This window comes from Drosophila virilis, chromosome 3 (genome assembly GCF_030788295.1).
Source record: "Drosophila virilis strain 15010-1051.87 chromosome 3, Dvir_AGI_RSII-ME, whole genome shotgun sequence".
In the NCBI taxonomy this organism is placed as follows: domain Eukaryota; kingdom Metazoa; phylum Arthropoda; class Insecta; order Diptera; family Drosophilidae; genus Drosophila; species Drosophila virilis.
The window spans coordinates 12,071,316-12,096,574 of NC_091545.1; the positions used below are offsets into that span (position 1 = coordinate 12,071,316).

The 25,259-nt window shown below is 44.7% G+C and overlaps 4 protein-coding genes across 10 annotated transcripts; 2 read left to right on the forward strand and 2 right to left on the reverse strand.

Annotated features, from left to right (window-relative positions):
* The first annotated feature begins 13 nt into the window (after nt 1–13).
* On the forward strand, nt 14–3,334 carry LOC6622880 (E3 ubiquitin-protein ligase RNF10). Its single transcript, XM_002047201.4, has 4 exons — nt 14–721; nt 870–2,417; nt 2,479–2,633; nt 2,698–3,334. The coding sequence occupies exons 1-4, from the start codon at nt 649–651 to the stop codon at nt 3,163–3,165; spliced, it is 2,244 nt and encodes a 747-aa protein (XP_002047237.1). The 5' UTR covers nt 14–648; the 3' UTR covers nt 3,166–3,334.
* Nucleotides 3,335–4,033: 699 nt separating this feature from the next.
* On the reverse strand, nt 4,034–7,803 carry Pcyt2 (Phosphocholine cytidylyltransferase 2). Of its 2 annotated transcripts, none has more exons than XM_015175236.3 (3): nt 7,234–7,803; nt 4,949–5,272; nt 4,034–4,873 (listed from the first exon to the last, which is right to left on the reverse strand). In XM_015175236.3, exons 1-3 carry the CDS (start codon nt 7,801–7,803, stop codon nt 4,139–4,141), a joined length of 1,629 nt encoding a protein of 542 aa, XP_015030722.1. In that variant the 3' UTR covers nt 4,034–4,138. The 2 variants fall into 2 exon arrangements, with proteins under 2 accessions (XP_015030722.1, XP_002047238.2); XM_002047202.4 differs by lacking the exon at nt 7,234–7,803 and adding an exon at nt 5,354–5,532.
* pns (DENN domain containing pinstripe) lies at nt 7,713–19,869 on the reverse strand. Of its 6 annotated transcripts, XM_070207979.1 has the most exons (19): nt 19,752–19,809; nt 18,970–19,452; nt 18,798–18,907; nt 17,789–18,201; nt 17,164–17,453; nt 16,020–17,100; nt 15,750–15,956; nt 14,949–15,150; nt 14,550–14,886; nt 14,348–14,477; nt 14,031–14,281; nt 13,799–13,944; nt 13,623–13,741; nt 13,185–13,561; nt 12,904–13,126; nt 11,399–12,848; nt 9,814–9,931; nt 7,976–8,158; nt 7,713–7,908 (listed from the first exon to the last, which is right to left on the reverse strand). In XM_070207979.1, exons 2-16 carry the CDS (start codon nt 19,229–19,231, stop codon nt 12,653–12,655), a joined length of 4,344 nt encoding a protein of 1,447 aa, XP_070064080.1. In that variant the 5' UTR covers nt 19,232–19,452; nt 19,752–19,809; the 3' UTR covers nt 7,713–7,908; nt 7,976–8,158; nt 9,814–9,931; nt 11,399–12,652. The 6 variants fall into 6 exon arrangements, with proteins under 6 accessions (XP_070064080.1, XP_015030718.1, XP_015030715.1 ...); XM_015175232.3 differs by lacking the exon at nt 9,814–9,931 and having other exon boundaries at nt 19,779–19,869; XM_015175229.3 differs by lacking the exon at nt 9,814–9,931.
* A 452-nt stretch (nt 19,870–20,321) lies between these two features.
* LOC6622293 (coiled-coil domain-containing protein R3HCC1L) lies at nt 20,322–24,865 on the forward strand. Its single transcript, XM_002047204.4, has 10 exons — nt 20,322–20,523; nt 21,390–21,560; nt 21,619–21,764; nt 22,521–22,704; nt 22,977–23,424; nt 23,485–23,658; nt 23,720–24,034; nt 24,103–24,292; nt 24,351–24,590; nt 24,657–24,865. The coding sequence occupies exons 3-10, from the start codon at nt 21,731–21,733 to the stop codon at nt 24,704–24,706; spliced, it is 1,635 nt and encodes a 544-aa protein (XP_002047240.2). The 5' UTR covers nt 20,322–20,523; nt 21,390–21,560; nt 21,619–21,730; the 3' UTR covers nt 24,707–24,865.
* Nucleotides 24,866–25,259: the final 394 nt, after the last annotated feature.

A 25,259-nucleotide genomic window follows, 5' to 3' on the forward strand; every position in this document is an offset into this window, starting at 1 on the left:
GCAGTCACACTGTTTTTCATAGGTCAGCACGGATGCTGATTTTTCCAACCGAGGATTTTTTGGTTTTTATATCAAAATTAGTTGCTTTCACGACACAAAATATATTTCTCAACAATTTGTAATCATTTTAAGTCTGTGCGCGCACATTTGACAAGTGAAATTAGAGCCACAAATTCGACATTTTACGCAGTGCAAAAACGCAGTCGTCACACCTTTGGACATCACACCAATACCAACAACAAATACATTAATAAAAGAGAACGGCAAAAAAGCGAACGTAAAGTAAAGCAAAAGGCAAAAAGTCTTTTACAGAAAAGAGAAAAAAGAACAGCACACAAGTACTGAATCTAGTACTTTTCACCGCTTCGATTTTCGATTTATACCGAAAACCACACGCATAACCTTTTGGAAATATTACGCAAGTATTATTTCTGGGTATATTTGTTAATAATCATGGCTCAGTAAAGATGAATCCTCAACGAAAAATAATCGCGCAACGCACTCCGTGTGGAGACAAACGTCAACGCGAGACGCAGTTTGCTGTCAATTGGCAGCAACAAACGGCCAACGCACAATCCCCTCCCATCTTTTTCAACCTTTCCACCAACGAGCTTTGCGGCCTAAGCGCAGCCAAAAATAACAACTACAATGGAAAACAACAACAAGAAGCAACAACAACGTGCAAACAAATCATCTGCTGAAGCTCAACGCAAATCTAGTGGTGAGCACTTTGGTCATATTTACTTTTACTACGCGCAGTCACACTGTTTTTCATAAGTCATATTTAACAACTCTGTCTTTCGATCTCGTCTGCCGACTGTTTTCCATAGGTCATATTTAACAACTCTGTCTTTTGATCTCGTCTGCAGACTTGTATGTTAACAACAAAACACGCAATTCTCGACGTCGCGAACAGCTTCCCACACCACGCAACGAGCAGCCACAGCGCAGCAACAAGCAACAGCAGCAGCAGCAGCAACAACAGCAGCCGGCAAAACTACGTCCTAATGTGGACAAGCGTCCACGTGCCCGCGGTGGTGGCGGCGGCGGCAGCGGCAGTGGCAGTTCCGGTTATGGCCAAGAGTCTGGCCACGGCGATGGCCTTGCATGCGCCAGTACGGATAACACTCATGGCGGCGCCGGATTAGCAGCAGCGGGAGAAGGCTACATGCGTAGCGTTCTTGACTATGAACTAAACTCTGTGTATGCGCACGGCAGCAAGAAGCAGAATCTGAACCATCTGCTGAACTTTCATTGTGTGCCGCGCGAGACGTCATCCTCATCGGACTGGCATGCGACTGGACATGGTGGTACCCTGTCGACACGCCGTCAGCCACGTTACAACAAGGAGCAGTTCTTGCAGGCCAACTTTCAGTTTGTTATACGCAGCAGCGCCAAAGCCCAAGTAAATGGCTCGCCGGACACACTGATCGATTGGAATCTAATCGAACAGATCAATATACACACCACCGAGGAGCCGCAGTGTCCCATTTGCCTCTATCCGCCGGTGGCTGCCAAGCTTACTCGCTGCGGCCACGCCTACTGCTGGCCCTGTCTGTTGCACTATCTCTCGCTGAGCGACAAGTCCTGGCGCAAGTGTCCCATCTGCTATGATGCCATCCATGCTGCAGATTTGAAGAGCTGCACCATCGAGCAGCAGCACGCCATGAATGTGGCTGATACCATCAGCTTTCAATTGATGCGTCGTCGCAAGGGTTCCATGTACATTGAGCGCTATGCAGGCGCAGCCGCCACTGCTCTAGAGCCGCACGAGCGTTTCCCGCTGTTGGGCGCCGCAGATGAGGCTAAACGCTTCTCCAAGTTTTTGATTGCCAAGCGGTCGGATATTGCGGCCATTATTGAACGTGAACGCCGTGAACTTTGGGCAGAGTCCGATGTGTCCTGTCCAGAGGATATTTTCATACAGCAGGCGCTGCTGACACTGAATGAGCGCTGCGAGAAGCTGGGTTTGGAGCCGGAGGAACAACAGCTGCCACAGCAGCCCCAGCTGGTAGAAGAAGAGCAGCAACAAGCCAAGACTCCAGATATTGATATTGAGAAGCCCGACGATGCCTCCGTTTCATCTTTAGGCGAGGCGAGCAACAGCAGCAGCTCCACAATCCACAACAGCAGCAACAACAACAAATATTATTATTTCTATCAGTCGAATGATGGGCAGAACATCTACTTGCATCCATTGAACGTGAAAATGCTGCAGGCATGCTACGGCACCTTGGATTTGGCACCCGTGCTGATTAAGGCGCAGATAATACAGAAGGAGCATCACTCCATGGACGAGGAGCATCGTCGCAAATTTACGTGCTTGGGCCATTTGCCTCTGACCTGCCAGTTTGCAGTTGTCGAGGTGGAGCTCCAGCCACCAATTATTTCAGGCAGCATACTCAAGTTATTCAAGGGTAATTATGCCACAGACTATAAGCATCCAGTCGCGGCTAACTAGTTCTCTCAATCCTGCAGATGATCTACTTCATCGCCAGAAGGAGCGTCAGCGTCGTGAGCGCGAGGAACGCAAACGTGAACAGCACATCAATGAGATAAACGATCGCCAGATGGGCAAACTTATTGCCAGTGCAGCCAATTTGAATCTTAACTCTACCCACGAGTTTCCCACTGTACGTCATGGCATTGTTGCATCCTATTTTGCTTGCGCCTAATCCCAATTTATAATCTTTGCAGTGCGGCTTTGAGGAGGATTTGCCGGCACCTCGAGGCGCCATGCCCATTACAATTGCTCAGGTAAGCGGCCCGCGTTACTCCAGCGTGGCTGCAAGTCCCAAACAGGAGCTGTGGCCCACCATTGGCAGCTCCTCCCCCGGTAACTCCTCGGGCTTGCGTCATAGTTCATCGGAGTTCCACATGGGTGCCTGGGGTCTCGCTGCGCCACCGCCACCACCAGTAAACCGAGCAGCCGCTGCTGTTGCCAGTCGTTCCACACTGGATGAGGAGCATGAATTGCGTGCCGTTGGACCCTGGGCGTTGGGCGAGTTACTTGTCGGCGCCTTGGGTCAGCAGAAGCAGCAGCAGCAGCGTGCGGCCAAATCGAATGTTGCTCCAGTGGATGCTGTTGTTAGTAAGAAGCAGAAGAAGGCCAAGGGCAAGAAAATGGTGCCCCTGTTCGCTGTGGGCATGAACAGAGCTCCGTAAATCAATCCCAGATGACATTGATTCCTGGCATTATTATCCAATTAACACAATCTAATACATTGTAGTAAGAAATTTTTGTTAGTGCGCGCCAAAGTCGCGGGATTATTTCAACGTTATTACAAATAACTTTTTCTGAACCATAAAACCTTTATAATTTAATTAAACCATATTCATATGTATTTCGCATTAATATATATATATAACAATATATAATCCAATAAAGGCAGCGAGAGCACGGCAAAAAGTTGACTTGTTCTTTTCCTTTTATATTTTAAGAAAACATGTTTAGATTCCTTTAAATTTCGCTTTCATTCCAATGTTTATTTTTCAAAAAAATATTCAACAAAGCTTTTCATTTTTATCGTTTGCAAACTGAGTTTTGCAAATAAATTTCTTGCTGCGAATGTGTATAGTTTTTGTATATGGATGTGTTTATGTTGGTTTTAGCTTACGCGAAATAATTTAATATAAATAATTCTATATTGTTTATCTTCACGCAAAATCTTTAAGGCTTAATACAAAAAATGAGTCTTGCGTTGGTTTTCTTCTTTTTTTTTTCACAGCATATTTTTGTATGCCGTGCTTAGTTTTATAAATCGTGTAGGATTTGCTTTTGCAGCTGCGGCCCCGTTCTTTTTGTTTTAAATCTAAAATTGGCTACAGGTTTCAATAAGAAAGAGCGCAGATTGGTGGCAACAGGTAGGAGGAGCGAGTGCAGTTGCAACTAAATCTAAACTGTTTATAAAATACCATTTAGAGATACATTTATAGAAAATTGTGTACGCGTGGGCAACAGGAGGAGGACGACAACGACGACGACGACTACTACGAGGTTCGCATCGCTTCTCAACAAATGATATGCCTACGATTATCGCACGAAAAAACAATTTAATAAATATACAATAGCTTTAAGAGAGAAAGTGAAACTAGCCAAATATGAAAATGGTTGTGCTTGCAACACACTACAACTAATTCAATTGCTGCGCCGCTCGACAAACTCTGCATCGTAGACAGCGTCATCATCATCATCGTAGTCATCCGGCGAGGAGGCAACCACCGAACGACTCTGATAGCTGGGCCTTGCCAGTGAGTAGCGCTGCTTGCTGCCATTCAGGGAGCTCGTGCTGCCGCCGCTATATTCGGCGGGCAGTTCCAAGTATTCGTCGGAGTCATTGCCATCGTTATCCAAATCATCGCCGTTGACAGAGCCGGACGGACTGCCGGGCGGGCTGAGCGCCTGTATGAGTTTGCCCTTGGACTCGTTCCACAGATGATTCAGACGCTCGCGGCCAAAGAGCAGCAGAAATGTATCAATGAATTCACGTGATTTTTCCTCCCATTTGGTGATGATGTCGCCCTTGACTTTGGTCAGTTCGCGCTTGCCACGCGACTTGAGCTCATCCATTTTATTTTGCAAACGGAACTTCTTCTCGGATAGGAAGGAAACGTTTAGCTCCTTGGCGGAATAGCCGCGTGCCAGATTGCGACGCACATACAAATCATAATCCTTAACAATACGCGCCACAATGTCCGACGTGGAGACGCCTTCGGTGCGTTCCGTGGCCACAAACATGCCTCGCGCCTTAAGCGGACCATAAATATCATCCAGGCCGTCGTGGCCATAGGGAATGTCATCGTGTGCCACAAAGTCAATTTTGTTATCGGCTATGAACTCGTCCGACAGCGTCCATGGGGCATTCTGCACAATCTGTAGACAAGCACAAGCAACTAGTTTAGTATGAGGGTTCAATATTTTGATATGGGCTCATGCACACACACACACCTCGTCCACGTAACGACAATGACGCACGCCCTCGTAGCGCTCGAAGCCGTTCATGACGGTGCGTCCCTTCATGCGATGCGTAAGCTCGTCATTGCAAACGCCGACAATCAAATAGACATTGGGAAAGATATTTTTGGCCTGCATCAGTTGCCTGGCATGGCCCTGATGGAACAGATCATAGATACCATCCGCATAGACGCGCACCCGACGACTCGTCTGCCCGGAGCGGGCCATTTGATAGGTAATCCGGTTTGTGTAATCGCAACGTTCGCGCTCCAAAATCGCCTCCTCATCGCAGGAGAACGGCGCTGGCTTGCAAATGGTCTGCAAAACAGTAAGAATAGAAAGCGAAACTTAGTCAACGGGTCTGACGGATAGTTTCCTCCGGTTTGCGGCGCCCCTTACGAATTCCTTAAAGTCCATGTGCAGGGGCAACATTTTGTATTCGAACATCTGTGGCGACGGTGGCGCCTCTTCTTGCTCAGACATTATTTTTTTTCAATTTTTTTTTATCAAATATATATATATACAGATCTATTTATATGGCTGTCGGTTCAGAGTACAAATATGATCTGATTGGGTTGCTTACAGCTGTCTAACTGAGAGCTCCAGGCACCAATTGCTGGGACTTTGACAACAACAAATGCTCGGCTCACTGCGACCAAGTATCTAAGTGAGTGTGTGCGTGTGTGTGCCTGTTTCTGTCGAGGATTGGCAGCGGCGTTACAATTGCGCAGCGGCTTTCAATTAATTGGCGGCAACTGCCCACAAATCAATACAATTGCCTACAATAAAAGTGAACAACGGACACGGCAGCGGGCGCCGCTCGGGTCGGGTCGGCTCGACACGGCGTGCCCCCCGGCCAGGCTAGCGACTGCTCCGGCGACGACAAATTTCAATTGCCGCAAATTGAGCACGTATATTTATAGAGCTATGGCAAAAGGGAGGATCTGGCACGAGGCATCTGGCGATATCATACGATATAACTGACAATCAGCGTCTAACAAAGCGTCAATCAGACTCGCAGCGCAGAAGATTGAATGCCAAAAAAAAAAAAACAATGTTTTATCACTTGGCCATGAATGGGCAGCTATGCTATTTCCGAAAATATCCTAACCAATATATATATATACATATATATATACATTCAGCGCTTGTTTAACTTGAAAGCAACCGCATCGAATGGAGCAGAAATGGAACTGAACTTGACCAAGTTTCGAGTGTGTGAAATGTAAATAAAGTAAATATTACAAAAAAAGAGTGGGAAAAGCATATGGTTTGAGTAAATTGAACATTTGCCACTAATATTGCCAATTAAAAAGTTAATAGCTCGTTTCGGGCAACACAAACAAAACAAAAGTAAAAGCTCATAAATTAAACAGGGGAAGAAAAAACCACAGACATCTGACAGTATTTATATATATATATATATTTATATATATATGTATATGTATGTATATATATATATATATATATTTTTAAATTTGTGTCCATATCGAAATCGTTTCACGCTCGAATAATCAAAGCATGGCCAAATACATGTATTTGCGGCAAAACAGAAAATGAAAAATTGCAAAAACTAAAGAGGCCAAAATGCATATCGAATGCCTTTTCCAAGCGCTTTTTAACAAATCCGTTTGTTAATAATAATTGCACAACGAGTATTAATAAAAAAAAATAGTTTAAAAAGGTTATCAGAAAGTAGCTTAAATCAAATAATGGGCATAATGGTTGTAACAGATCGAAGGAATATCTCTTCCTCTTTAGATCAAGAAAATGTATCCGTTTCGATAGTTCGTTAAGCAGATATCGATAAATATCGATTTGTAGTCTGCAGTCCGCGTAGATCAAGATAGCTCGTTAAGCAAGCATCGATAAATATCGATTTTTGCGCCGCACAGATCAAGAATATTTAGATTTTTAAATGCTAACCCCAGTTCACTAGTTACAGGGTATCTCGAAGTGCACTCACTTATACAACATGCACTATACAAATCATATATACATACTTAACAATATAGTTATAGCATTTACCACGAGCACATCCAAGGAATTAACTAACTTCTGAGCTGATAATACCTTATCAAAAAATCATAATAATATCTCTGGGCCAATTACAGAACAAAGGCGCAATTGCTTAGAACTTGTTCCGGGAAACGGTTGCTTTATATACGCCCCGCCCACTGCTCAAATCATTGCATCTGGTTGGAGCAGGAGGAGGAGAGGCGAGCTGACGATGATTCAATATCGTATGACCTTGTCAAGGACATTTCGTTTTCACTTACCGCTAGATCGGCAAAGCCGCTGCTATTGGACGCTTGGTGGGAGGTGGATGCGGACGTCAGCGTTGGTGCGGAGAGCAGCATGGGCGGCGGCTGTGCCGAGGGTAATTTCGTGTTGAGCGCCAGCAGGAGGGACGTTGCCGAGGGCGGCATATATTTGCGCTTTACGCCGGCGCTGCCAGTGAGATAGTCTGCCGCCGCTGAGGTGGAGCAGGAGGGCAGGGTGTCGTCAGGTGAGCTCGCCTCGGTGCCATCATCGGCATCGCTCTGTGAGATTGTGCGCGTCGAGTCGCGCAATGTGGTAGCTACCTGTGGGCCATTCATGTCCACAATTACCGCCTCATCGGGAATTGGGCTACTCGATTTAGCAGATGGCGTGGCTGTGCGTGCTGTTGTCGTCGTTGTCGTCAGTTCTTTGGCGTCCATGGCAGGCATGCTAATGGCTGTTTCGTAGGTGCGCTTGCGTGTGCTCAGCGTAGATGTGACCACGACGGCGGCGGCGGCTGCGGCAGCGGCTGAGCCCGCGTTAATTGTGCTGTTCGTGTTATTGGCGATTACCGATGAAGTTGCCATCGCAGCGTATCTTTTGCAACGGTCGCGGCAGTTTTTCCGATTCCCAAGAACTTGTACGTTAATATGGAACTCTTTGTTGCTGTTGTTATTTATTGCACCGGCAAACTGGAAGAAAAGCGTGAAAGTGTTTACATAAATAAATATGTAAATACATGCATAAACAAGTGTGTACATATGTAATTTGCAGTAACCTATTTGTGTGCGAGTGTGTGTGTGATTGGCGCTGCTTCTTCTTGCCGACTGTGGCGCATGAGACACGTGATATTTCAATTGCATTGCTGCCGGATGCCATGGACATATCAATTCGCTTTAATTAACATTCGTTTCGTTTTGCCACGCGCTTTCATGCGAATTTCTTCAAAAAAAAAAATAAATAAAAATGCAACAGATAAATAAAAGCGACAATCAAAGCAACGGGCAAAAATGTCAAAAACAATCACATTTTGGCACGTACTTAACGCAAAACAATTAATCAAAGAGAATAAGAATAAGAAGAGCAGTAGGTGAGAGAGAGAGAGAGCGGTAGCAAGAGAGCGCACTCAATTGGAGACAAGTGCGAGTGTGTGTAAACTTGACACAGCAAGTTGAACAAGCCTGTTCTTGTTACGTTCACAATATAAAATTAGTATTCACAAAACACATACAAAATGTATTAATTAATGTAAAAAAAAAAAAACGCACGTGAACACAACACAAGTGTTTACACAACTTGTGCTGTGTGAGCGGGAAGCAAATACATATGTTTGATGATCTCTCTCTCTCTCTCTCGCTCTCTCTCCCACACACACAGACGCGCTGCTGTGAAGAATCAGCTGTTGAGTGCGTGTTTTCTGGCATTTTTAAATATATCCAATGCTCATGAAATATTTATATAGTTTGCTCAGAGCGCTGCCTGGCCTTGATTTGCCATATTACGTCAAATTAATTTTTTTGTTTGTATTAAAGAGCATGAGCGCTTCTTATCGCCCTAATGATAAGCTTATAAGGAGAAAGAAAACCAGGCCATAGACCAACATTAATGTGGCAAAGGTATTCCGTTCAAGGCAGCTAATGCTAATGCTGCAGCTGATTCATGCATATGCGAAAACCGGCTCAAAACTTGCCAATTCTATGGCTGCGCGCGCTCGTTCAAGTTCAAGTTGGTTTTACAAAAAACTCGATTTTATGGCACTGATGTAATCGTTATTTTTACTCTGCGCTAGAAGAAATGGTGAAATTGACACAACAATAAAAAAAACAACAATAATTTTGTTGCCAGGCAGCAAGGAGGGTCGTTACGCGCTTAAGAGCTGCGGCCAACTTTTGCACTGTGTTCAAAGGCAACGCAGGCAGTGACGTCACAAGCGAACGTCAGCTCAGTCATACGATCGGCGAACTCTCACACGCATGCATACACAAGAGACATAGCCTGCCAGTGTATACACACGTATACACACAAAGTAAATGCGAGTCACAATGTAAACAAACTGAGAAAAAGTGAGTACATGGTTACGTGTTATTGCGAGCAGAGCGCATCTGCTAATTGAGAGATGTCCGTCTCAACAGCAATGATAAGATAGGCCGCTTTTTGGCTACCTGTTGTCTTATCTTTAATTTTTGTCTATTATCGTTGAAACATGTTTCCGCTGCACTCTGTACATAAGTTAATGAGTTCCCGAATGACGATATGTACTAAGTAAATAGATAAAGTTATATTTTTTGTGCTTAGCTAGTAATTAATATATTGATTCAGGCACGAGCTTGCCGGTTATCAGCAATACCCAGCGATAACAGCTCGGGCGGATCTACATATGTATGCATGTATATAATATGTGTACTACATATTTTTAATAAGCGGACCTTGCAAAATTTCCAACACGCAACCATTGCTCAGAATCGTCATCGGAAACGTCTCTGGGCCTTAGCCCCGATACGGGGTTAACGTACGCGTCTCGCGTTTCTTTCGGACTTGCTAAAGTTAAGTTACCAAAACTGTGTGGAATGGCCAAGCAGAAGAAATACAATTTTTACCTTACGTTTTCGTAGAAGTTTCCGTTCGGCTTCAAAGTACAGTTGGCACGTTGAATCCACGTTAATACGGGTTAGGAGTGCTGTTATTCATTGATAAGCTGCTGTTTCTTGCCTGTTGCTATATATAGATCACAAATATACTACCATATGAGCACATGTGCATTGATAACCCCACAGTTGCCACCAGGCATTATCATCATTAAAAAAATATGCCCAAAATGTATAACATATGTGGGACGCACTTAAACGAAATTGGAACTTGTCCGGTGACGCTGCACAACAGCAAAACAATACAATATTGAAAAATTATGTAAAAGTAATTAATATCTTTTACTGCAAGTACGTAATTAAGATTCTCACAGTTAAGCGAGATAAGGAGTTATTAGCGGTTTTTAATTGCGTTATTTAAACACCTATTGTAAATGCTGCTCGAAACGTGGCTAATCTGACATTTGCAATGCACAAAGTCAAATAAAATTCGATTTCAAATGTTTGTACACACTGACAAATCTGCACACGCAAATACGCACACACGCACAATATTCACCCACACATGACTGACGATAAACAGTTTCATTGAGTAACTGAAACAGCTGACTAACTGTGCGTGGGCTTCACATGCGTACGCCACGATCAAACTCTCTCTCTATGTCTCTCTTCCTCTACCGCCTCTTTCTGTTGCGCTTTCGCATGTACATTCATAGTTTTGAGACCAGAGTTGAAATTAGGCAACGGTAAAAACGTATTGAGTGGCCGCTTGGGAAAGTGGAGCACGAACGCAGCTGGCAGAGGGTATATGCGACGGCGGCAGCGACAGCGACGTCAGCGTCAAGCATGAGTAATGTGTGCGCATTGCTTAGGTTATTATTAAATGTGTTTTTAGTTTTTTTTCTTGTTCGCAATGCCATCCAACAATGACGAATGCCAACTTTAAAATCGTACGATCAGAGCACAAAGTTCGTTAGCAGGGGTCCCACATAACACAGAAAAGGGCAGCGCGACAGAGAGAGAGAGAGAGAATGAGATTGAGAGAGAGCTGAAAGCAGCAACGCTAGCGCCAACGCGTTGCAAGTGCCACAACAAACCCAAGAAAGTCATACGATGCCGTGAAATGACGTGGCGGCGGCGGTTGTCTATGTCCAGGGGATGGGACAAGGCGGATGGGACTGGCGTCGCTGCGCCGGTTAGGTAGCACAAATCGATGGCGCAGCAGCAGCTGTTGTGCGAATGCATCAAAAATCTGGGGGCTGGCGGCAGTATTATGTAAGTATCCGGGCCTTGGCAGCGAATTCAACCCATAAAGATGCATATTTCGTGGGCAACGCAGCTATTAAATGTAACGAGAACAATCCAAATCCAGCTCACGCTGCCCAAATATGCCAAGAGAGCAGACAGAGTGAGAGTGAGAGAGAGGGTAACTGTTCACGTCACGGGCAGCGTCAACGTCATCGCCAATAGGCAGGGAGCAGCAGCAGCGACAGTGCGTCGTTTTGTATATATTTGTGCACAAACATTTTTGGTGTGACCCAAAGACAACAAGAAACATTGGACACACTATAACAAAAGAAAATTGAGGGCAACTTACTTTCAACTTTTTCTTTCAAATTTAGCTTCAATATTTCGGCTAAAAATCGATGAGTGTTCGTGGCACAACGTTGTATTATATATAATTTCTGTCTGTTCTTTTCACACAAAATGACGCACTGCGAATTAAAATTGTTTTATGTAGCACTGCGCCTGGTGGCAATTGGAAGCTGTCGACGATGCTTATCTTGTTAATATTGCTTTTTGTTGATTGTTGTAAATTGTACAAAGCTTATATGTCCGCGTCTGTGCGTCGCAACAAAACGAGTGGGAATCGCGCTCACATCAACTGACATTTGGCGTTGCCACACTGTTAACGACACCCACCGGTTAATGGCAATTATATCGATAGTTTAATAACACGTTGCCACTAGCTGCATTTTACAATCGAATACTAATTAGAGCTTATGTTGTATAATCACTGCTTAACGACTATCCATATAATTAAAGTTAATTAAAATTATATAATTGCTTAGCTATTAACCGCAGTGTGATTCTGTTTCAGTAATACAAGGCGACTATCGTAATTACGTTTTTAGGTTATCGATATCGCCAAAGCCAAACGTATTTTCGGGGAAGTACTGAATCTCATTAATTTTCTTTTATACACTAAAATTGAATTGAAATTGACAATTAGCCGAAAATGTTGGCTATATTGTTGCTGTCTTTTGTATATATTTATTGACACTCAATAACTTTGTAAATATTTTCATTTTTGGCTAAATAAAATATAAAAATAAAGCTTGATATCAACAAAAACACCATGTTCTTAATTTCAATAAAAATATCATAAAATCGACAATTTTCGTGTCACAAAACTAAAAATCTTTGGTGTATATAAACTAAATGGAAAACTAACGTTCAAAAATAAATTCACTAACTTAGAAAAAGTTACCAAGATATTTTGATGATACATGTTAATGTAAAAGCTTAAACGCTAATAGCTACGCAATTGCATATTGAACAACACTTTTAGAATTATTTGGGATTAATTTCATAATTGCACAGAATTTTGTTCAACTTTGGCTTCACATTGACTTTGAACACTTGGCAAGCGAGTAGATGGCAAGTGTTTGGATTAGGTTTAAAAAGGATGACAAGTCTTTAGCTTACATAAAACTAACAACGAATTCGAGTTACAGAGATTCCCCGTGTGATTCCATGTACTGTTTGGGCATATGTATATGAGTATTCTAGGTCACTGGTTGCAAATGTCTGTGGGTAAGTGTGGGTGCGGGCTAAGTTGAGCCACGGTTCAGCACTGGGATGGAATGCGTATGCCCTGGGTTATGGAGTTCTCCAGCACGATGTGGCAATCATCAAGCGGCTCCAGAATTTGTATGAGAAATGTCAAAAGATTGCGACGACGCAGAAAACTCTCCTCCTCGTACAGCTCTTGGGTGACCTTCGTCAAGGCCATCGGCTTGATAAGACGCGTCAACAAATGCTCCCTGCAAACAGAGAACCTTATTAAGGGAAAAACGCAAAGAAACTTCATTTAATTACCTCAGGCTAAGGCAAATGAGCAGTTGAAATTTGCCATCCTTGCCCAGTGTGCTGGCCGTGCCATTAATCTCATCCATGAGCTGCACATACAGACGCCAAATGCTGGCTATCTCACGTCGTTGCAGGCTATTGGAGCTGCCATTGCTAAAGGAGGAGTCCATGCTGGAAGCCGAGTCATCCAGCTCCTGTTGCAGATTCTGCTCAAACAGCTCCTTGATTTTAGCTGCAAAATGGAGACACGCATTTAAAACATATCAAGTTCTGGATTTTAGGCCACTTACTAAAGTAATCCCAGATGTATAGATTACGTCCGAAGAAGCGGGACGAGCGAAAACCGCAAAGGAAGACCTGCTCCAGGCATTTAACCAGCCCATCATCGCCACACAGCAGATTCGTCAGCGTGCCCACATCCCGATCCCGACTCGGCTTGTAGTGCCACTTGACAATCACATTGACACAGTTGCCCAGCTGATGTTGTATCTCCGATGGCGGCACCGACTCCTGACGCTGCACGCTGGGACTGCGTGTACGCGGCGGTGTCCGCGTGGGCGGCAAGAGCTCGGCATTTTTTACACTGGTGCAAACGCGCTGACCAACCAGCAAACGTTCCGTGGAGTCGTCATCGACGCCCTTGCCCAGCCAGCGACCGCAGGGAAATCTAAAGAAAGTATTGCTTGTTTAGTTAATATTTAAATGTGTCTCATATGTCTGTTGCTCACTTGTAGGTGTGCCCGGTGACCTCATTGCGCATTACCACCTGTTCGACCAGCCACTTGTGACTAGGTCCCGAGTTGTCGTGTCCTATGCGCATGGTGGTCAGCAGTCCCAGATTCTTATACTGCAATAAGCCAGCGTTAAGAGAGCTTCAAATGAATGTTATAAAATTACGACTCACATGAAAGATAAACTCCAATGAGCCCTTGGGCACGGGCACACGTTGGGTTTCATTCATGGTGCCAGAGACCATGATCCACACATTGCTGGAGGTGTGATAGGAGCCATGTTTACGCGAAGGGAAGATGACAACGCGATAGGGCAGCTCTAAGCAAAGGCGTGGAAAGAGGCGGAAAGAGGCAATGTAAATCTAATTTGGCTCGAAAGGGAACCTTTTGTCTAGCGCAACCTACTCGTTGTGGGATAAATGTTGGTAAAGCTGAAATAGTCCACGGTATTGAGTGTCAGCAGATGATAGAGGAACTGCTCCTTCTCCTCCTCGCAGCGCAGAAAAGCGGAGCGCTTGTACAAGGTGCGCAGCAGACTCTCATCCGAGAGTAGGGTGCGAAAGTGACGCGACAACAGCTTCTTCTCCAGCGACAGACGCACCCAGGCGCGTGTATAACCAATATGCGTTTTGATGTCCGCCATGGCCAGCACGTTTCTAGACACAGAGAAGGAATAGCTATTAGTATAAGCGGAAACAACCAGACCAGTTTCAAAAACCCACTTGACATCAAACTCCAGCGACTCGGGCAACGGGCACAGCTGCTCCAGGCCCACAAACTTGTTGCGATCCCGTGAACGGCTGCGATTCGGACTGGGCGGGCTCTCAAAGTCCGTTTGGAATGTGGACAAGTCTGTAAAGCAAGTAAAGAAAAAGCTATGTAAGATACGAGTAGTTACTTGCCAAGTTCCAAAACTATACTTACAGTCCATGCGCTTGCGCATAGCATTCCAGGCCAACGCTGGCGAGGCGCTGGCAATGTTCATCTTGTTGCCGCCGGGACTGCTGGAAATTGGCGTTACGGGCTCCACGCTGCAACCCGTTCCGCGTGAGTCTTGCTGCTCCAGATAGGCCTGCAAGTGCGCCCAGAGCGCCGACTTGCCTTGCTTATTCTGCAGGCCATGCGACCAAATCTTCTCCAGCAGATCGCACATGCTCGCTATGAGCGTGTTCTCCTCAATGCCGTCGCCCTTGAGGCCCAGCGCCACCGCTTCGTTGCCCATCTTCTCAAGCAGCATGCGCTTCGTCTTCGACTTAATGTCCTGCCAACGCCAGATATTTACAGCAGGAGCAGAGCAAGGGCTTGTGTGAACACTCTAGTTACCTTCAGCAGACGCTCCACAAATGTCCAGTTGGCCTGTGCTATCAAGGCGGGACTCACGTCTGCCGTTGTCAGATTGGCCGACAGACGATTGATGGCCACATTGGAGTTGCAATTGCCGCTGCTGTTTGCCGGCTTCTGATCCAGCGAGATTTCACGGGCGCGCCACTTGTTGCCATTCTTGACGCGTCGCAAGCTGTTGCCTCTGTTTGGGGATTGGTTTTTGGTTCGTTTTTTTTTTTTTGTTTTTTGTTTTTTATTTTATGAAGGTTAGCGGCATGAGATTGAAGTTTTTTAGTGCAATTTTGAACAGAACATAAGATATGATAAAGATTTGGATTAATTGAGGGAACTAAAAGTGTAACCAAAATGCAGGGAGGATCAGGGATCGAGGATTTGTGTGTGCGCATGCGGTTCAAAGAGCAAAAACGAGAAAAAAGAGATGCATTTAAAGTAAAAAAGAAACGAAAAATTTAACAACAATTGACGAACCGTTTGTTGTTTGTTTTTTTGAGATATGCAATTTATTGGTTTAAGTAAAAGTTAATCAATAAATTAAGGTACAAAATAAAGCAACCGTAGTACGAGTAAATTCTACTGGAAGACGGCTAAACAGTCTAAACGGAAACTACATAATACATATGCTAACAATCAGAGGCTTCAGCTAGGGACCAGAGGGGGAAGGTGGCAACATACTGGAGGGAAATGTAAAATGATGGGGCTAACAATATGTGCAACAGGTGGAAAGGGAGCGTGCTTTAGGTTTTGGGAGGTGGCAAATTATACAAGTGCATAAAACACTACCTCGAGGCGCACTCCTGATTCAGCACGCCCTTCTCGAGCAGCGGAAAGCTGCGAAAATAGGCGGCGCGATTGGATAGAATCTCACTAGGCGGCGTTACCTCAATGTCAACGCAATTGAGTCGCTTCTCGAAGCACTGCTGCGAGTCCTGGCTGAGCACGCACGGCTCGTAGCTGGTGGCGCAGATCATGTTCTCGCCATGGCGACGTCTGTGAAGTAATAAGACGTATAATCAATATATCATGAGTAGACGGGAAACAGGAATTGCCTACCGTAGCAGCTTGATGCGCTGATCGAAAAGCTGCAGTTGCTGATCGGGTAGCGGCTCCCACATGGCCAGGATTTTGTTGTCAATGAGCGTGGCGAACATTTGAGATTCAAGGAAACGCGATAGAAAGGCGCGATGATGCTCCGGCTGATCGGATAGAAACGAGGACTTATCAAAGTTCTGCAACGTTTCCCGATTGGAGAGCCACTCGTCCTTGGCCTGATTCGGATAGATGACAAAGTGTTCGTACGCATGGAACATGTGCGCGAAACGATTCAGGAAAATCTCGCGTAAACAGTTATTTATGCGCAAATCCTGATAGTATTGATCGACGGCGGACAGCGTAGCCGGCTTCTCAGCGCGCCGCGACAACGAGCCCATGCGCGAGGGCGGCAGTGTGGCATCCACGGCATCAACATCATGATAGATGCCCACCGGCGACGAGGACAGCGACAGCGTGGGGCTGCCCACGGGCGAGCAGCCACCGCCCTGGGCGGCACGCATGCCACCCTTGCGACGCAGAATATCCGCAATGCGCGGCACATGATCTATTTTCGAAGGATGCGCCACCAACGGCTGATAGTCCACGCCCGGCAGCTGTGCCGGTGAGCCGCCGGCACTGGACAGCGTGTAGACGGTCTCCTGCAGCTGCGGGAATCGCTCTTTGCAGCGCCGCGCCGCCTGCAGGCCGTTGGGCAGTGTGCAGCTTGAGATCATTGCATCGGCGCCTCCACGCAAAGCATAGCCATTCTTTAGGCTGGGCTCCTGGGCGCGATCGCGCTCTATTTCGAACTTGTCCAGCACCGAGATGATCTCGGTCATAAAATCCAGCTTGTGTGGAAATATGGGCAGCTCCTCGGGCAGCTGTATGTGCTTCTTGTCAATGTCCACAAAACATAATGCAGCCTCGCTGCCAATTTTGTGCGCTGCCTCGCATCCGGCATGCAGGCCCATTACGAACGGCACGGGCGCGTCCAGAAAATGATGCAGTGCCGCGGGCAAAATGGGCGCATAGACATGCGGCCAGGTAAACGGAAATAGCAGCGAAGTTATGCACTCGCCCACAATCATGAGTCTTTGGTAGTCTGCACATGTAAGCAAGATTAGTATGAAAATGTGGATCAAGGCGAAAGTAATCTTTGGCTCACCCGTCGAGCGGAGCAGCACCTGGCTCTCCAGCAGCACACAGGTCAGCAGCTGAATGACGCACTCTACGCCCAAATAGCTAAAAAGCAGACGCAACGGAAAGTCCAGCAGCGGCAGCTCGGTGGCCAGCGATGGACGCTGCAGAATCAATGCGATTGCGGGCAAATGCGGCTCAGCGGGCGGCAAATAGACGCGTATGGACTTGCCCGGCTGAGGTAGCATCACTTCATACAGTATGTTGTACACATAGGACTCGAGACTAATGCCAGCGCCTGGCTGTCGTGGAAGACAACTGCAAAAAAATGGCAAATATTAGCTTAAATGGATCATTCTTTAAAATTAGCTAAGCTACTTCTCATATTTAACTTATAGCGAAAAGTTATTGAACGCTCATCGATATTTGTTTAAAAATAAAAACCGAGCACAAGATTAGATAGTTGTGTTATCACAGAGTCTAGCATAGATCATATTAAAATAATAAATATGGTTGATAACATACGCAAAATTCAAATCAAAATAAATATGAAAATGAAGGACATTCAAGTACAAGGCGATAATGAAGGCAGCTAAGGTCTATACCTTTGATAGGATTCAATATATATTTAAAATAATATCGTATTTATTTACCGGTACAAATTCTTGAGGAACAGCTGGGCGGCAAAGGCGTATGGCGCCTGGCATATCAGCGAGATGCTTTTGGCCACATACAGCTTATCCTTGCTGATGTCGTAATAGCTTTGTGCGGACTGCGGCGCCTGGCCGGCTACCTTGAAGTGACGCGGCAGCGAGCGACTAACTGGCCCATCCTGTTTGATTCTGCTCAACGAATGCGTCTGCTGGCCATTCGATAGCTCCGTGATGAACATGGACTGCAGTGTGTGTATTGCGCCGCAAATGTTGCGATTCCGTATCTCCTCGTAGAAGACTAGACTGAAGCCATAACAACGTTTGCCATCCTCGCGCGTTGTCGCAAACGAATGAAACTTTGGCTCAATGTTGTGCTTTTGGGTGCGAAAGCGCAGACCCTGCGGCAGCGACAGCTGAAAAAAAAAAAAACGATTAACAGATTAGAAGTGAACAAACAAATCAACTTATAAGATATTCCATAACAAAATGTAACCAAGCGCTTATTTTTTAATGGACATATTAGAACATCAATTATGATCAGACCTCAAGACATGGCGTACAATGGAATCGTTTGTGCGCTCAAGTGGCTTTGAGTGTTCATAAAATGCAGGGCTTGAAAACGTTTCTATAACAGATGCCCAATATGTATATATACATTGAGCGACATTTTAAAATACTCAAAAGTAAACACATGTCAAGATTTTTCTATGATAAGCGGCGCGTGGCTGTTTGCTTATCGGCAGCGCTGTCGTCGCTGGCTTCGTCGTCGTCGTCGTCGTCGTCGATGTGGCATCAATTAAAAGCAGCGCGCAGTCATATCAATGAGCGTCAAATCAATTCAGTGAAGCATGAATTTCATATTTGTGTGTGCAGGGCACATGGGTTGGAGCCGATTGGAGGGCTATGGCGGCCAGAATTGCTTGCATCATGCAGGCAATTGAACTTAATTGAAGACCTCACCCAGACAAAGCGAATGGAGATAGCTGCACGGAGGGGCTGCTGCACCTACCATGCATATGCCGTGCGCATCGAATGGATTCCAGGGCACATTTTCGGGATAGTGGGCCAACGGTTTGCTCTTGTAGGCGCGATCCAGCGGCGAACAGTGCAGATTATCACCTATAATGGAAAATATTAGTTAATTGGATCGCTTTCTCCACTATCTGAAGACGTGGCCTCACCTGCAAAGCGATCCGGCTCCAGGCCCGTGTCCAAATCCAAGCCACATATCACAAAGTAATCGGCAAAGCGTGAGAACTGCGGATCCGCATCGCGTTTCAATTGATTCAGCTCTGATTGTTCGCCAGGCGACGTCGGAGACTGCACCATGGACATGGTTGACGCAGTGGCTGCTGTTGTGTTGCTGCTGCCGTTACTGTTGCTGCTGGCATTGCTGAGCATCAATTTGGACAAACGGCTGGCAACATTTTCGCGCGTCGTCATAATTTGTTTGTCTGTCTTTTGTTCGTTGCTCCAAATTGTACATCAAACAGACGCCTCCATGTGTGCGTGCGTGTGTGTGCATATATGTATGTGTGTGTGAGAGTATTTATTGCTATTACCGTTGTACGCTGGCGTTTATTTTTTTCTATTTTTTTTGGCACTTTCCAATTAAAACGACGATGGCGTCGACGTCAACGTCCCTGGCCCTGTATCAGTTTAGTCTGCAATTATATGATTGTTAAAAGTTCAAATCAGCGTAAATGTGTGTGTGTGTGTGACCCTTTTGGTCGCCTTGTATGTATGTATATGCAAAATTTTCTATGCCAATGGCACAGTTGTCGTTGTCTGCTTTTCACCCCCACACTCTTAAAGACGCGTTCGTATTCTATTGTTGTTGCTATTGCTGCAACCTTGAGCTCAGCTGCTATTTTTTTTTAATTTAACACACTTAAGATTTTGACAAAACCATAAACAAATAATTTTTGCACTTGTCCCAAAAATAAAAATTAAAAAAACCTACAGACAAACAAACAACTTTGCGTATTACCGTTGTTCGCAATTCGCACTTTCCAAAAAATTTTTTGCTTTGCGATTTATTACTATCGATGTTTTCGACGATAGCCTTAAACGATTTTTCCCGATTAGGCTCGATAACTAGTTCATTGCAAATAGATCTCACACAGCTGATTTTTGTTTACGTTTTTTGTTTGCATGGAAAGTGCATGTGTACTGCACTTTTGTGCTAAATGTGTATGCATTTATTTGAAATTATATAAGCTATGTGTTGACTTATCCAGTTGTACGAGAAACTCTGTGATTGACCTTAGGAGTATAGGGACGAAATGACGTTGCTTACCACGGAGTTAAGCTGCAAGCCAATGAAAAATGCATGGTTAAACGAGTTAAATTGAAAATGTTAAATTATTTCCTTGATTTTTAGGGATTTTTAGCACATTTTGGCTAGCTTGTTATTTGTTGCACAGCTATCGATAGTTGATTTCATATCTGTAAGTATCGCGACAATACTATCGTATCAAACCCCTTACAGATAGTCTATATCGATGAACGATGCATAAATAATCAGTTGATGTGGACACACTGCCTTCGTGAAACGTGAAAAAAGTTCTAAACTGTATTTATGTGTGGCGACATTGTCGCATATTTAATAAAAAGCTGGAGAACGGCGAACGAAAAACCACGTTCACAGCTAGTTTAAGCTTGATCGATCAGGAATTTGTTTATAATGTTGGAATCGATATTGAATTGTTTTTAAAAAAGCGCCTGAGCAGTGGGTAAGAGCTCTTAGAACTTCTCTGACACACGAACATGTGTGGGTGTATATTATGTATACATGCGAACGTGTGTGCGTGCCATTGTGTCTGTGGTGTGAATAGGCTTCGGTCGTGTACGGCAGCAGCTGGTTGCGCGCCAGCAGCAACATAATCAACAAAAATAATACAACTCCGTGTGTGACACTAGACTCCTGATATCCAACCCTGCCCCAGCTCTTTCCCCAATTGTGTCTGTAACAACGCGGAAATGTGCAACAACAACAATGCACTGAAATGTATGCCTGCAAATTGTGGGGCCTCGATGCAATACTACCGGTTTGCAAATGCCACAATTTCGAGTTTTCCCAGCTGCCCCACAACAACAACAACAGCAACAAAAACAACAACAACATCGGTAACGTTGCATGCAACTTTGCTTTCCGCATTGCATCGTTTGCGTTTGGAGCTGGTAACACGGTTTTTGTGCCGTTTAAAATGCACGACGCGTTTAATAAACAATTAATTGCCGTGCAATCAACAACATCGACGCGCAAACCTTAGCAGCTTGTTCGTGTAATATTTGTATGTTGGTGTATTTTATATGCTATTGCTGTTATTATTATTTTTATTAGATGCACGTTATTATTACATTGCGCGGTTGTGTCTGTTGCGTAAGAAATCATTTACAAGTCTGGCTTTGCGTGCTTCTTCTTGCTTGTCTTCTCAAGCTCTTAACAACCTGTTAGCAGTAAAGTCAGAAAGAGATAGAGCGGAACAAAGTGAGCGAAAGAGTGACACACACACACACACACACACACAGAGACATTCATCGCATATATCGCTCAGTACTCACGAAGCTAACATGATTTGGCCTCTTTATTTTCCAGAGTGCTGCTCTTTCCACCTGTGAACAATTATCGCCGTTATCTCATACATCAAACATGTGAGAACTATCGGCAGCAATACGATCTTTTGACGTTTTCCGTGGGTCAAGGCCCGCATCGACGCACAGTCGTCTGTTTTCGAAATCAGCTTATTGATCCGCACGGATTCGAGGCGTGAGTAGCGCACCCATACTAATACAGCTTAAGCTAACAATCTAACTGTTGTTGACAGCCGTAAACAGGAACAGCAACAACAGCAGCAACAGCAACAGCCAGTAAAGAGCTGGCGAAGCAACGGTAGAAGTAGCAGCGCCAGCAGAAAACGCGTAACGGAACTGTGTAAAATGGGCGTTAAGAAGCATATCAGCGAAACACCTTGTAAGTAGTGGTATGAAGATAAGATAATAGTGGTATTCCGTATATTCAATTGTTGCTAATATCTAGGAAAATTAGTAATTGAATTCTAAACAGCAATGTTGTAAAATATCACTGTGATATTTCATTATTATTTGTTACAGGTTTTTTTTTTATTATTGTTAAATAAATAAATGGACGCACCTGACGGAATACCACGACTTAAATGTACATACATATATAACATACCCATATGCATACAAAGTTGGCAAGCTTAAAAATATTTGCAAAAAAACAAAGCAAAAACAAAGATAAAGTGCAAAAAAAAAATATATAAAAAAAAATTAACAAAAAAACCCATTAATTATGTATGTGCAAACGACTAAAAATAAAGCCAAACACGCCGGCGAACGTAGGGGCGCCAGTTCGTTTGTTTGTTCGGGTCACGCAGCTTATTCAAGGTCGCCCTCTTTCGCGAGCAGCTTTTTGGTTGCATCACACTCTCCGCTCTCAGCTCTTGTATGCCTGCTCTCTCGCTCACTCGCACGCGCGCTCGCTCACTTGTTGCGCCTCGTCTGAGCGAACCGTGTTGACATTCACGAAGCAGCGCACAAAGCGAATCAACGTAAAATTGGGTCAACATTAGTGGATTTTAAATGTGTGTGTATGTTTGTACATGCCTTTTGCCAAACGCGTTGCTACACCTGATATATGCCTGTTAACATTTGCTAATGTTTCTTATTTTGTATTCCTTTCTCTTTGCTCTTTTTGCGCACTCAGTAAGTAAATCGAACTCTGTGGATCTCTACAGGCCACCCGCGCTCAGACACAACAGCAGCGAGGACGCATCAGCACCAGCTGCAACGAACGAAACCCTTGCAGAGTCTGCAGCAGCAACAACAACAACAACAACATCAATTATATCGACAACTACCTCAGCCGCTCGCAAGGCATCGCCATCAAGGTGGGTAGACACGAATATAACGATCATAAATTAAAAACCTAGCAGCCTAAGCATCTGTGCACAAAGTAAACATAAATTGTATATGTTCATAAATCAATTTAGTGTTTGCAAACGTTATTTATAATCAAGTTTTGATAATTGATAATTGCATTTTTGTTTTGCAATTCTTTGTAAGGCGCTTGCACGGTTTAACTGTTTTTACGAAATTCTGTTGTGTTAATCGCGCACCTTTCGATTTTTTGTCGCTTCTGTTTTGATCATATGTTTCGCAGAGAGCAACAAGCTAGCGCTGCTGCAGCAGCAACGCGCCGTGAACGACGTCCCGATCGTGCCGTTTATGTGCCAAGGGCACGACGCAGTCAGACAACGCCGCCAACAACAACAACAACAACAACAACAATGCCAGCACCGATGCCGATGCCGACGCCGACGCCCAGCGGAGCAGTAGTGGCAGCGCCAACATCGGCTACGTGCAATCCACAACAGCTGCCTCAGCCATTGGATATGCCAGTTGTAAATACAAACTCGTCAAAGCCAGACGACGGCAACGGTAATCAGGCAAAACCCAAGAAGTCGAGATCGCGCAGAGAGCGAGCCAAGAAAACAGTTGGCAAAACAATTGAGCCAGATACGCTGCTTGTGATTGCGCCTAGCGAAAACCAAGCCAACAACCAGGTTACAACGTCAGCACCACCGCCGGATAGCAACTGTGATAAGGAGGTGCTTAGCCAATGCTTAATATTATTGTCGCCCAGCTAGCTAATCCATTCCCATTTGCAGACAATGGGCGGCGCCCAGCGGACAAAGACGGGCAAAAGCCACAGCAATGGCAAACAGCAACAGCATTCGCTGCGCATCGAGGATGCGGCGCTGCCGAGAGCCCACAATGCGCCAACGACTGAGGATGCCAACAAATGTGATAACGATGTGCGCGAGCTGCAGCGAGCCTCTAAGGTAGACTTACTTTATTTATTTATATTTTATATAAACTTTAATTAATTGTATTTTCGTGTAGGAAATCAATCGTAGCAACCGTCGCATTATGAAGCAGACCTTTGTGTCGGACGTGCTAGAGATACCCGAAATGATTGAAGGATCGCCCAAGAACAGCATCGCTGCTGCCGCAACAGCTACGGCTGCCACAACGGCAACCCAGGCATCCATTACACTACCTGCCGACAGCACCACCGAGGATGATGATGAGGAAAACGAAGATGATTGGGAGAATATGTTTGATGAGAACGGCGACTGTCTGAATCCAAAAATTCTGCAAGAGCTCACCGAATCGGTGGGCAAGTGCAAAATCGAACTGCCCAAAATGGACTATAGCGTGAGTAAATGCTGCCCTTTATTGCTACAGACTGTATTAATTATTTGCTTGTTTACTGTTTGCGCCAGGTCTACCATATAAAACAATCACTTTTGAATGAGGAGGAGTTTCCGCATGTGCTGGAAATCTCGAATTTTCCTGTTGAATTCAAGACTCCGGATTTGCTAATGCTTTTCTCACAGTACAAAAGCGCCGGCTTCGACATCAAGTGGGTGGATGATACACATGCTCTGGCCGTCTTTAGCAGCTCTCGCATTGGTGAGTAGCACGATTCCTGTCCATTTCAATGTATATCTAACGCATCGACATTTGACAGCTGCTGAGGTACTGACCATGGGCCATCCATTTGTCAAATTGAAACCCCTAGCCGAGGCCACCCTGGAATCACGTCTTAAGGCAAAAAAGGCGGGTGCCACCTCGTTGCAGCCATATCGCCAACGACCAGAGACTTGTACGGCGCTGGCGCGTCGATTGGTATCCGGCGCTTTGGGTGTTAAGCTGCCCACAGCACCGGAGGAGCGGGAGAACGAAAGGCGTGTGCTACGCGAAGCCAAAGGTGTGTATTTAAGACTCCCTTTAATCATCCGAACTATTTATTTATCCTTGTCTTTTTGCTACACAGAACGGAAACTTTTAGCTGCCAAACAGCGCGACGAAGTCTGGGAGAGCTAGGCCAAGGCGGCAGTTGCACGCATGCATTTTTGGTGGCATGCTCAACTCATGCCCCAAATCCAACACTCTCCCCCTTTCTCCTATACTCTCTCTCATCACTGTCTCAATCAAAGCTAGTATATAACTAAATGATAATTTGCATAAACTGTGTACTTTAAATGTTTTCGCTTTTCATGCAAATTGTTGCTCAATTCTTTGTAGATTCTAGAACGCACGCGTAAGCGTTTAAATGAAAAATATCTGCATAATATATATATATATGCAAACATACATATATTTATTTGTCTTAGAACGTAAGCAGACATGCATAATACCAACATGTTGTTTTAACTCCAAGCGTAAAATTTTATTTATAAGCGCAAGCAATTTATATAAATATATTTTAATAAAGTTTATAGTGCTTAAGTACAAAAGAGAATTATTATGAGTATTTAATGGAATCGGCGGGATATTCAACTGGTTTAATTCCCTTATATCTGAACGACAGAATTTTGACAAAAATAAATAAACCAAGCATTAGTTTTCGCAGGAGAGCTACAATTTGAAAACCCTC

Coding starts and splice junctions, on each gene's coding strand:
- Pcyt2 (XM_015175236.3), bottom strand. CDS start 7,803: ATGGCAACTTCATCGGTAATCGCCAATAACACGAACAGCACAATTAAC. Junction 5,273..7,233: donor GCGGCTTTGCCGATCTAGCG/GTAAGTGAAAAC, acceptor ACTGTTTTGCAG/ACCATTTGCAAGCCAGCGCC. Junction 4,874..4,948: donor ATTGTCGTTACGTGGACGAG/GTGTGTGTGTGT, acceptor GCTTGTCTACAG/ATTGTGCAGAATGCCCCATG.
- pns (XM_015175232.3), bottom strand. CDS start 19,231: ATGACGACGCGCGAAAATGTTGCCAGCCGTTTGTCCAAATTGATGCTC. Junction 14,887..14,948: donor TTGTGGAGCGTCTGCTGAAG/GTAACTAGAGTG, acceptor TGGCGTTGGCAG/GACATTAAGTCGAAGACGAA. Junction 12,849..12,903: donor CTCATTTGCCTTAGCCTGAG/GTAATTAAATGA, acceptor CTCTGTTTGCAG/GGAGCATTTGTTGACGCGTC.
- LOC6622880 (XM_002047201.4), top strand. CDS start 649: ATGGAAAACAACAACAAGAAGCAACAACAACGTGCAAACAAATCATCT. Junction 722..869: donor AGCTCAACGCAAATCTAGTG/GTGAGCACTTTG, acceptor TCTCGTCTGCAG/ACTTGTATGTTAACAACAAA. Junction 2,418..2,478: donor CATACTCAAGTTATTCAAGG/GTAATTATGCCA, acceptor TCAATCCTGCAG/ATGATCTACTTCATCGCCAG.
- LOC6622293 (XM_002047204.4), top strand. CDS start 21,731: ATGGGCGTTAAGAAGCATATCAGCGAAACACCTT. Junction 21,765..22,520: donor GCATATCAGCGAAACACCTT/GTAAGTAGTGGT, acceptor TTGCGCACTCAG/TAAGTAAATCGAACTCTGTG. Junction 24,035..24,102: donor TGCCCAAAATGGACTATAGC/GTGAGTAAATGC, acceptor TGTTTGCGCCAG/GTCTACCATATAAAACAATC.